The following is a 12750-nucleotide window of genomic DNA, read 5'->3' on the forward strand; positions in this document are numbered from 1 at the left end:
TTAAAATGTTATGTTTCATTTGTTACTAACCAACAAGCAATGACAGAAAGGAATTTCATAAGACTTGGGTCTCTATTCCTTGAAGCGCATGAGGATGAGGGGTAATCTTATAGAGGTGTATAAAATCATGAGAGGAATAAATCGGGAAGATGCACAGAATGTCTTGTCCAGAGTAAGGGAAATCAGGGACCAGAGGACATAGGTTCAAGGTGAAGGGGGAAAAGATTTAATACGAATCCAAGGTTAATTTTTCCACTCAAAGGCTGGTGGGGGTATGGAATAAGCTGCCAGAGGAGGTAGTTGCAGCTGGGACTATCCCAACGTTTAAGAAACAGTTAGACAGGCACATGGATAGGACAAGTTTGGAGGGATATGGACCAAACGCAGGCAGCTGGGACGAGTGTAGGTGGGAGGACATGTTGGCTGGTATGGGCAAGTTGAGCCGAAGTATCACTCCATGACTCAAAGATCAGATTTAATCTGTGACTGCATGACAATAATTTTTGCTTGAGCATGATAAGCTGCAGACAAAATCACTTATAAAAACAGTAGGTACTGGAAGCATTTAGTCAGTTGTATATACACAGTACAAGAGAGCGAAAGAGAGAGAGTAAAGGTTATCAAGTACGGATTATTATTTTCAGCAGAACCCAGGAAGATCAATAGCCAGAAATGTCACCCCTTTCTCTACAGATATTACCATACCAGAGTATCAACATCATTTTCTGATTTTATTTTTCAATAGATCTTTATTTAGACAATACATGATATTCTACAATTAAAAACCTTATTATTCATGTTGCACATGTTTATTTACATTTCTGCATTTAAAGGCAAAATCTTTTAATTTTGTTGAAACAGTTGACCTGACAGTAGTAAATCTACAGCACCTGGATACTCCAAAGAGTCCCTCATGAACTCTTCAAAGACTTCTTTAAGCATTTTGAGAGATTTTTTGGTTCTTTTCTTGTAGCGCATGTTTAACAATTTGTCAGCCAGGTAATGCAACCATAACACATTTGTATGTGGATTGTAGTCTGCCCAATTGTTACTAAGAAACAAAAGAAAAGATTCAGTTTTAATAAGAGAAATACACGTGGAGACTTTTAAAATGTTATTTAGGATTTTCAGAACATGGTTAATTTTGATTAAACTTGGGAATAAAAGAAAAATCCATTGTAAGTATTCCACAAAGTTAATGCCAATTTAAAAAAAAACAGCATTTTGAAAATGAACACAAAAAAGGTTGCAATTCTACAAAGCAATGTTTGTTCTCAATGCAGAAGGGAAGTTATGTCAGCTGACTTTCTTTTAAAACAATCTCAAAGGAAAGATGAAATACAAAAATCATAAAAACCAATGCCGTTGATGAACCAGTTGGAGAACAGCAAATATCGCATTTGTTAGGGGGACAGAGTGGAGATTCATTGGCAGCAAACAGGACGTGTCATCTCATTGCACCACGGTCCTGCAGAATATTCTCAGGGGCGAGGGGGAGCAGCCAGACGTTGTTGTGCTCAGTGGCACAAATGATATAGATAGGAAAAAATATGAGGTTCTGTAATGTACATACAGGCATAAGATTAAAAAGCAGGACTTCAAGGGTAGGATACGTGAATGCGTGGCTGTGTAATCAGTGCAGGTGGTCGGGATGCAATGCAGGAGTGAGGCTGGAAGTTAGTATGGAAATCCACAAAAGCAAATTCAGCAGACAGCAGAGGCAGGACTGTTGAAATAAGTTGCACTTAATTCAACGCTAAAGGTCTGACAGGTAAGGCAGATAAACTCAGGGCATGGATAGGTATGTGCCACTGGGACCTTATGGCAATTCTAGAAAGGTTCAGGACATAGAAACATAGAAACATAGAAATTAGGTGCAGGAGTAGGCCATTCGGCCCTTCGAGCCTGCACCGCCATTTAATATGATCATGGCTGATCATCCAACTCAGGACTGGCAGCTTAATGTTCCAGGTTTCAAGTGGTACAAGCAAGATAGAGATGGGGATAAACGAGGGAGAGGAGAATTGATTGTGGCTATGTATGGTATATCTGATCTGTCTGGTACCATGCAAAACAAAGTTTCCCAATGTAACTCAGTACATGTGACAATAATAAACCCAAACACATTTTGTGAAGTAGCTTTGAGCTATACCACTGATAGCCTCTCCTCTAATTATTTTGTCTGCAACAAATAACAAGCAGTCCCTTGCCTTTGGGAAGAAAGGCATATAAAAAAAATAGCAGCTGCAGCATTATTGGCTTAATGTTCATTTCAGCAAAGCACCATTTCTCTATAATCAGCAACACTCATTTCTCAAAACCCAATAGTGCAGAGATATAAAATAAACACTTAACAGCAAATAACAAATTGAACATTTTTACACAATGTTAAAAAGGTAAAAAAGATTGGAAAATATTTTGCCAGAAAACCAAAAAGATCTTGCTAAGATTCCACAGCAATAATCCGGTTGATACTAACTATCGAAAGGTTACCCATTTCAGTGCAAACCTCGCGTTATTGCAACAGATTTTAGTCAATGAAATCATAGCTCAGTATATTTCTTACATATTGGGTACACACTGCAGATAAATATAGTTATAGGCTAAAAAGTACTTTTTACACAAAAAATTGAAAATCTTTCAATGCTTTGATTACTTACAGGTTTTCCTCCTTCATTTTTCTGTATATGTCAAACTGGTAATCTCCTTGACCATGGAAGATATCGTCCTCCGAGGAAAGATCACAAAAGTGCACAACATCTGGGAGGACAGATTATTGTGGAGCAAAAGAAAAATGAGTACTGGAAATATATAATGAATGAGACATTCAAAACACATTATAAATTAAAACTAAATGTTTTAAACCCTAAGATGCCATTACAGATTTCAACTTATTCTTTAGACTTTACTTTAGATTTAGAGATATAGTGTAGAATCAGGCCCTTCAGCCCACCAAGTCCGTGCTGATCCAAAATCACCCCGTACACTTACACTATCCTACACAAGGGACAGTTTACAATTTTACTGAAGCCAATTAATCTCCAAACTCTACATCTTTGGAGTGTGGGAGGAAAGCAGAGCACCCGGAGAAAACCCACGTGGTCACAGGATGAATGTACAAACTTCGTACAGACAGCACCCGTATTCAGGATCAAGCTCAAATCTTTGGCGCTGCAAGGCAGCAACTCTACCATTGCGCCACAGTGCCACCCCCGATTCCTGCAGTAGCTTTTCGATTTGATGTTTATACTGTCAGGGACTCATAAACGATTTAAAGTGATATAATTTATTTAATTGTACTCATCAACATTTATTAAATGAATTAATCCTCTACCCATGAAATTATTTGATCCTTTACTTCATGCTATGGTATCACAAATACACCATTTCTTTTCTATTGTCTAGCGTTGCCTACACCTCAAAAGTACTACTGACTGTTAACTGCTATGGCACACTCCTGTTCTCATAAAGCCTTTTATGATTGAATAAAATAAGGATGATTGTCAGGATGAATTAAATGATGAAATTCTGGAAAAGTGGAGACAATATTTGCATAACCAAGTGTTTGTAGATGACAAATGATCTGTGTAGAAGCTGAAACAGTAAAATAAATGTGTTGTTGGAGGAACTCATCAGGTCAGGCAGTATCTGCAGAGGGAAATACACAGTTGATATTTTGGATTGAGACTGTTCATCTGGATATGAAAGTGAAATGTCTCAACAGAAACAATAACTTCCATTTAACTCAACACGCTGCCCGACCTGAAGTTTCTCTAGCAGCTTATTTTTTGCTTTGGGTTCCAGGATCTAAAGTCTCTTGTATCATCTCTCATAAACATACACTCATTACCTTAATGATTATTGTGATCAACTTCACTGCCTCTGCATCCCACTGAAAGTGGAATGATTCAGAAGGCTTTTTATAATAACTATTGTTATATAAACAGCTTTATTGATCGTGGAATAGAAATATACTTTTTAATGAAATTATGTTTAACATCATTTAAACTGCAGGTTACTTTTTAATTCCAAGTCTGGATAGTATAGTTTAATAAAGATGCCAATGCCTTGAAAAAGGAGCAGTAGAGTTGATGAACTTTAGTTATGAAATAGGACTAGGAAAGTTGCAATTGTTTTCCTCAGAACAGATAAGAAAAGATTTAACAAATGCATTCAACATTTTGCAAGGTTTTGACAGTGTAAATAAGAAGAAACCGTTTCTTCTGACAAAAGTTGGTATCTAAACGACAGATCAAAATTACTTGACAAAGTTTTGGAAGCAAATCAAAAATGCAAAATGTATTACAATCAAGGTATAGGACTTTCCCCCTGAGGAAACTGAAGAATGCAATAATCTTTGACTGAAGATCTGACACAGGTAAAGTGTGTCAAATAACCTGTATGTGCATCATTCCCTATTACTGTTGTTCCTCAAAAGAACACATCAGAATAAACAGCTCCTGTCCAATTCTGAAATATGTCACCAGAGGACTGAGACAAGGAAGGAGTTCTTAATATTTCCAGCAGTATCTCACAAAGATACAGATAATTGCTGTCAATGTTTAGTGGATATGTCCACAATATATGAAACATAGAAACATAGAAATTAGGTGCAGGAGTAGGCCATTCGGCCCTTCGAGCCTGCACCGCCATTCAATATGATCATGGCTGATCATCCAACTCAGTATCCCGTACCTGCCTTCTCTCCATACCCCTGATCCCCTTAGCCACAAGGGCCACATCTAACTCCCTCTTAAATATAGCCAATGAACTGGCCTCAACTACCCTCTGGCAGAGAGTTCCAGAGATTCACCACTCTCTGTGTGAAAAAAGTTGTTCTCATCTCAGTTTTAAAGGATTTCCCCCTTATCCTTAAGCTGTGACCCCTTGTTCTGGACTTCCCCAACATCGGGAACAATCTTCCTGCATCTAGCCTGTCCAACCCCTTAAGAATTTTGTAAGTTTCTATAAGATCCCCTCTCAATCTTCTAAATTCTAGAGAGTATAAACCAAGTCTATCCAGTCTTTCTTCATAAGACAGTCCTGACATCCCAGGAATCAGTCTGGTGAACCGTCTCTGCACTCTCTCTATGGCAATAATGTCCTTTTTGCAGCCCATTCCTAAAGATACGGTGAAGCCAACAGCAATGCTTGGAGATTTGATTGGGAGAGAAGAGGCAAGTTGATGAAAGTAAAAAATGCATCAATATTTTTACAACTCATTCTAATAATGTATCAACATTTAAAAAGAAAAAACTAGGTACAATTCATACATTGCTATAACAGATTCCAACAACTTTACATCCATTGATCTTAATTTTAATGGTTGGACAGAGATCGATGGGTATTGAAAGTGATTCCCCAGCTAGGGCATGCTACCTGTAGAAACACCATATGAAACATATCATCTTGTTACACAAACTAAGCATTTTCTTGACCAGTGATTGATCCACAAATGTTTGATTATAGGCGACTGCCCTTGTTTTACAATTTGAAATTTAGCCTCAAGTTCCAAGAACAGAATAGCCACAAGGGGAAGGGAGGTGTGGGCAAAGTACGTTTAGGTTCATTTTGCAATGGTGCTCTATAGAGGTTTATTTATATTATCAGGACTTACAAATTCTTCAAATTATGTGTAAAGCATAATTTGCTACTTTGTTCTGGTTAAACAATCGCTACAATTGTAAGCAATAGTACACACACACATTCTTTCTCACAGAATTTTGGGAACATCAACTGAAGTAACTGTATGGACAATAATCCCTGAATTTTGTTAATTAATCTTCTATGTCTGATCAGGCTTTCAGCAAATGAAACTGCCTGTTATTTTGAAAAAAAAACCTGCTCATATTTCTGAATTAGAGAATAGGATCCAGTAAAATAATAGGTCAAAAATATATATTATTTTCCCTGCAAAGAATGAAAGGAATGTTAAATTAAAAATATTAAAACGTTTTGCATAATCGTGCAAATTGTGGTTAAACCAATGATGATTCATGGGCTTAGATTAAGTTCTCATTCTTGGCTAAGCAGTAAAAGGTTAATATTAAACTAAAAAATATTTTGAATTGTAATTTATTTCAAATTAATGTGTTTCAGTCACATGATGTGTGGTGAAAAAACTGCGCTATCACATCCACAGCATTATTTAAAACAAAATAGTCACAATGCACAAAATACATAACTTTGTCAGTATAGATTTTAATATCACTAACCTTCTCCCATTCTTGATAGGGTAAAATCAATAATATGAGCTACATATCCATGTGTGTTAATATTGAAAGTTTTCCCACACAATCTGTATTCAACTTGCTTGATGCCAGTTTTCTTGACAAGTACATTACCCCAGTGCAAGTCTCTGAAATTGAATTCAAATGATTACTTCGATATAACAATTATCAAAAACCAAATTGCTTTTAAAAATATACCCAAGGTCCAAATTCCTGAAGTGGGAAGGCAGAATGCCATGTGATCTGAGCAAGGACTCCATAATATGAAGCAAAATCAAGAATTCTCAGGTTAACACTCAAGAATAATTTCCACAAATGGCAAAACAAAAGCACGGGTACTTTTTGTTGATCAGATTTGGAATGTTAGGGGCTACCAATGGAATCATGTGTCTCTGGCATTAACCCTACAAGATCCAAAATGGGTTTAGTTTAGAGATACTGCGCAGGAACAGGCCCTTCGGCCCACCGGGTCCGCGCCAACCAGCGGTCCCCACACATTAACACTATATTACACCCACTAGAGACAATTTTTACATTTACCAAGCCAATTAACCTACAAACCCATATGTCGTTGGAGTGTGGGAGGAAACCAAAGATCTTGGAGAAAACGCACACAGATCACGGAGAGATCGTAAAAAGTCCGTACAATCAGCACCCGTAGTCGGGATGGAACCCGGGTCTCCAGCGCTGCATTCACTGTAAGGCAGCAATTCTATCGCTGCGCCACCGTGACTGCACCACCGTGACTGCACCACCGTGACGTGTCTTTAATGAGACCCACGTGCACACACTTCATATTAAACCTATTCCAATATCAGATACAAGGACGATTTCTTAGTCGAAATAAGGATAGGACATTGGTCTATGACATGACAATGCAGTGGGATAGACTTCGTACTCACTCATCAGATAATACAATATTTTGACACATTTCCAGGGATGAAATACTTTGCATTGATGTTTATGTTCAAATGAAATAAATGACTACAATCTAAAGTTGTACAACAACAACTCCCCCCAAATCATCGGCATATACCGTTACTATTAAGCTTTCAGAATCTCCTAATCAATCAAACATGAACCAGGGTCCATCTGAAGAAGGGTCTCGACCCAAAACTTCACCCATTCCTTCCCTCCAGAGATGCTGCCTGTCCCGCTGAGCTACTCCAGCTTTTTGTGCCTATCTTCAGTTTAAACCAGAATCTGCAGTTCCTTCTTAAACATGAACCAGTCCTAATTTGCCATGAAAGATTACATACTAATAATACTGCCATCAGTTTATTTAAATACCTGGAAATTAAGGTAGAATGCACTACAGACATTTAACTCAATTTCATATCTGTACCAGTGCAAGAGGAAAATTAACATCTAAAGAAACACGCACTCTCTATTGGAGATCATGAACAAACAACGGGATGATTTTAAACCTTTTAACCCACACGGATGCCAATGGACTATTGAAACTACAGGCATTGCAGAGATCAGCAAAAGTCAGTCATCTGAGTCTTTGGTATTTCATCTGCTGCATTTCAGCACCATTACACGTTAATTTTGGCAGAGCTATAGACTTGGTTCTATCAGATTAAGTTCAGGAATCCTAGTCCATCAATCACTGGAGTTTCTAGTATACTCTTTCTGCTTTATAACATTTCCAATTTCCATTTACTTCCCAAATTCTTTCTAAGCATTTCCGTTGTGCACATCTTTCCACAAAAATCGATGCTCCAATCGCTCCAAGCAGGTTCTGTGACAGTAACACGGTGAAAAAGATTTTATCAATGGCACATGTGAAATGCTGATTATGACTGGACTGAACTATCCCTTCTCATCCTGCTTGACCTGTCTGCAGTCTTTTGACACAATTGACACTATCTTCCTCCTTTGCCAATATTTAATCAGGCAATGCCATTACTTTAAAATTCATATGCTCAAAACCCTCCATGGCCTTGCCCTCTGTCATCTTTGTGGCTGCTTAAAAGCTTACAACCCTCCAAGATCGATCCAGTCTTAGAGAAGCCCCTTGGTAATCTGTCGCGTTAGAAGTTCAACATATGACCCAATATCCTCCCTATTACCAAGGGAGCTTACTTCAATCTATCCAACATCACTCACCTCTATCTCAACATCAGCTAAACTAGCAAACCCTCCCAATCACCACCCCACGTAAACTTCAGCACCCAAACTTCACAGCTCAGATTTTAACACACCAAGACGTCTAATACCTATGTCACAATCATGTCACTCTAACAATGCCTTAATTCAAAAAAATCATTCCCTGGTTAACATACCCTTCCACAGCATCATTCCCATATCTCTGTAACAAATGCCAGCTTTATAAATCTCCCATATCTGCACTTCTTCAACGTTAGCCTCCAGCAGTCTCATTTTAATGAAGCCATCATGACACCCTCTACCTCACCTGTCTAAGCCCAAAGCCCTGACATATCCTCAAAGCTCTCATCTTCTGGTGCTCTGATAATACATAGAACATAGAAAGTACAGCCGACAATGATTGTGCCCAACATGATGCCCAGCCAAACTGATCTCCGGTCTGCACGTGACCCATATGTCGTGTAGTAGACTGAGACCGACTCTCCCCTTCCCACCCACCACCCCCCCCCCCCCCCCCCCCCCCCCCCCCCCCCCCCCCCCCCCCCCCCCACATCCCCCATCCCCAATCTTGCCACTCGTCACTTTAATTTCATGTTTCATGTATTTTGTGTTTTTATGACCGTTGGCAGATCAATTTCCATCCTGGGATAAATAAAGTTCTATCGTATTGTATATCCCACTATTCCCCGCATTAGAATCTATTCCAGGCCAATAAATTTGCCACACATATCTCCATTAAACCTTCCCCCTCTCACCTTATTACTATGCCCTCTAGTGTTGGACATTTCCACCCTGGGGAAAAAGGTTCTGACTGTCAACCCTACCTATGCCTCAATTTTGTATACTCTAGTCTCCCCTCAACCTCTGATGTTCCAGAGAAAACAAACCAAATCTATCCAACCTCTTCCTGGTGCTGAAATTCTCTAATTTGGGCAGCATTCTGATAAACCACATCTACACCCTCTCCAAAACTTCCACATCTTTCCTGCCATGGGGCGAGCAGAAGTGCATGCAATATTTAAATGCGGCTTAACCAAAGTCCTATAAAGCTGCAACATGACTTCCTAACTATTATACTCAATGCCCCTAGCAATGAAGGCAAGCAGACCACTTCTTACCACTCTATTTACTTGTGTTGCTACTTTTACTGAACTACGAACTTGGACTCCAAGATCCCTCTGCACATCAGTGCTGTTAAGGGCTTTGCTTTTAACTGTATACTCTCTCCTTGCATTCAACATCCCAAAATGCATTTGGTGAGGTTAAACTCCAAATATCATTTCCCCGCCCATTTTTGCAGCTGGTGTGGTTTGATGGCAAATTTTGTAAAGTTTTTTACAATGTAAAAGACACTGCGTAGATTGTTATTGTTTGGCAAATTTTGGAAGGAAAGTGTAAAAGTATTCATATTACTCTCTCGATCAAAATTCCCTGACTTCACATAGTATTAAATAAAAATTAAAGTTCACAAAAACATCAATGTTTATTCAGAAACAACTTCACAGGTCATGAAAAGAGGTGCATGCAATTTAAAAAAAATAAACGTTCTAAGCTCTCTTCATCAGCAGATCCCATCATTAGCATAATGGTTGATAATGCACAAAACAGTTGGAAAAACTGAATATAAAAACGATAAACTCCTAATATCTGAGGACATGAAATAATTTGGCTAGGGTATTGGTTGCTAAATTCACATCCATTATAAACCAGCCATTGGCTGCTTCAGTAAGAAATTTGATTACAAATGGCATTCTTAGACCCAATCATTGTGGTCCTCAATATCCTTACTCTGAAAATGTATTCAAGTCACTAAGCTAAATCCACACGTTCAAGTCGTAAATGTGTAACGTAAGTATTGATGAGGGTTCATTTGTAGACGAGGCTTATTATTTTACAACGGTTAATGAAAAATCCTTCCTCCCTTCCCTACCTGTGCTCAAAATGCAAAGAGCTTTCAGCCACAGCCAAGGATGCAGTTACTTGATGCAATATACTTCTTGCTTCTTCAAGGGAAGGTATCTAGAGGAATAGGTTGATGCAATAAACTCAATGGAGGAACAGTCAGAAATATAATAAATGATAGAATTGCAATTCAAGCAAAGATAAGAAAATATTTTTTAAATTACCTTTGTTTCCATACTTTCTAGATCACAACCACCATAATCAAATTCAAAAATTATGTAAAGTTGCTCATTCTGTAATTCATCTAAAGAGAAAATACATTTCACAATGTTAAGAATTTTCAATAATGTGGGGAATTTAGGAAACAAACAAGCCCTTGAATCATTGAATGACTATGGAAAATTTTAAATGTGACATTAGCAATTCAGAACAGATTCCAAAAGATTAAATCCTTGCTATTATTACAACTAAATTTATCACAGCAGAAATGGAAAATTCTTCCCTGCTGGTTTTCCCTCCATTTTATATTATTCAATAAGCTTTTTTAAATTGCTTCTTTTGTTACAATTTATTGTACAAATACTTTGCTTGGATTGATTTGTAAAACCTCACACTTCATTTACAGTAGGGAGCAATTATTTGCCTGTTGAATATTCAAAACCAATAGTAGCACACTTGGGGAGTGAATGGTTTCATGACTCATTTTAAATGCAGTTAAACTTTTTTTGTAAAACAATATTTGGTAATTTATAAGCTATAGAATCAAGCAACAAAGAAAAATTGCAGAATACATATGCATTTATCCCCACACATGAAGAAGTGAAAGTAGAACAGAACAGATAAAAAGCTTAAAGAAAATAAGTAAAAATTGCCAGAAAGACTCAAGTTTTCTATGGTTCGGTATTCATTTAAGTAAAAATGTTGTAAAAAAGTATATTCCGATTTTGCTGAAAAATATATAAAATTAGTTGTATTATCAATGGCATCAAAGCACCTCAAGCGATATAGCCATTCAATATTCTATTCAGGATGGATGTGGAGTGGAGAATTTCAGGGCTAATTTTACAGGTAGACAGTCAATAAACTTGAAATCAGAGCAAAGTTGTTAAATATCCAGAGCAGAAGTTGTCTACAAGGTAGTTATAATTTCAGGAGGTGAATATCTGCAATTTTTCAAGGGCAGTGACCAAGACCTAAACATCGTCAGCTATTTCTGTCATAATCTTTTTTCAATCACAGGGTGAAGAGGGACATTTGCTGATGATTGTTGCACAGAAGTTCATTCCACTTGATGCAATATTAAACTTAATTTAAAAAGTTAGTAAAATCACACATTTCTGGGTTTCACACAATGCAGGCTTGGTTAGGAAAGATTAGGACAAAAAGACGTGAAAAATTGATTATTTAACAAAAGTATACATAACGATTAAGGTCCAAAATTGTAACAAATGCTAGCCAATGGTTTACAGTGACATCTAGATTAACAGAAGATAGATGCAAAACGCTGGAGTAACTCAGCGGGACTCAGCATCTTTGGAAAGAAGGAATGGGTGATGTTTTTCAGGCTGAGACCCTTTTTCAGGCTGGGGAAAGGGGGTCTAGAGCTACAGTGCCCTCCATAATGTTTGGGGCAAAGACCCATCATTTATTTATTTGCCTCTGTATTCCACAATTTGAGATTTGTAATAACAAAAATCACATGTAGTTAAAGTGCACATTGTCAGATTTTAATAAAGGCCATTTTTAGAAATGTTGGTTTCACCATGTAGAAATTACAGCAGTTTATACATAGTCCCCTTATTTCAGGGCACCATAATGTTTGGGACACAGCAATGTCATGTAAATGAAAGTAGTCATGTTTAGTATTTTGTTGCATATCCTTTGCATGCATTGACTGCTTAAAGTCTGTGATTCATGGACATCACCAGTTGCTGGGTGTCTTCTCTGGTGATGCTCTGCCAGGCCTGTATTGCAGCCATGTTTAGCTTATGCTTGTATTTGTTGGGTGCATTAATGGCATAAATCAGAATTTTCTTTATACGAAGCTTACAAATGACTTTCAGAAATAGCTCAAAGTTAAACTGCATCTGCCTATCCCAAGTTTGGAAGTATTCATATTTATTCTCAAAATGTGTCAAACACATTTAAGTGCAAGAGAAAAAAGTTTTTTTGTAGCCCCGCAGGAAAACGCAACCACTATGCTCACCTGGACGATCATTTTCAGAAGTCTTGATTCGATTATATTTGTCCCAAGCTTTTAGAAGCTCTGCAGGATAAGAATCTTTGACACAGTGCACACTATAAAACAAGGACATTTATTTTACTTTATACAATATTTATAATAAAGATCACAGAGTTTAGAGTTTTTTTAAATAGGTGCAATATTCCAAGTACCTTTTGGCATTGACAAACTAACAAATTTGGCATTACAATTGGCACGGAAGAAGCAGACACTGTTTCCCGTGAACTTCAGAAAACATAACTTCTCCTGCATCTGAAGTGTTCT

At 37.6% G+C, this 12750-nt stretch overlaps 1 protein-coding gene across 1 annotated transcript in view; it reads right to left on the bottom strand.

Annotated features, from left to right (window-relative positions):
- Window positions 1-817: 817 nt before the first annotated feature.
- haspin (histone H3 associated protein kinase) overlaps window positions 818-12750 on the bottom strand; it is a 59753-nt gene continuing 47820 nt past the window's right edge. The window contains exons 10-15 of the mRNA XM_055638537.1: window positions 12451-12542; window positions 10469-10548; window positions 10273-10361; window positions 6216-6358; window positions 2661-2760; window positions 818-1051 (exon numbers count right to left, since the gene is read on the bottom strand). Of these exons, the coding sequence (XP_055494512.1) occupies window positions 844-1051; window positions 2661-2760; window positions 6216-6358; window positions 10273-10361; window positions 10469-10548; window positions 12451-12542 (712 nt within the window). The 3' untranslated portion in view covers window positions 818-843. The remainder of the gene's footprint in view (window positions 1052-2660; window positions 2761-6215; window positions 6359-10272; window positions 10362-10468; window positions 10549-12450; window positions 12543-12750) is intronic.

This window comes from Leucoraja erinacea, chromosome 1, assembly GCF_028641065.1.
Source record: "Leucoraja erinacea ecotype New England chromosome 1, Leri_hhj_1, whole genome shotgun sequence".
NCBI classification, from domain to species: domain Eukaryota; kingdom Metazoa; phylum Chordata; class Chondrichthyes; order Rajiformes; family Rajidae; genus Leucoraja; species Leucoraja erinaceus.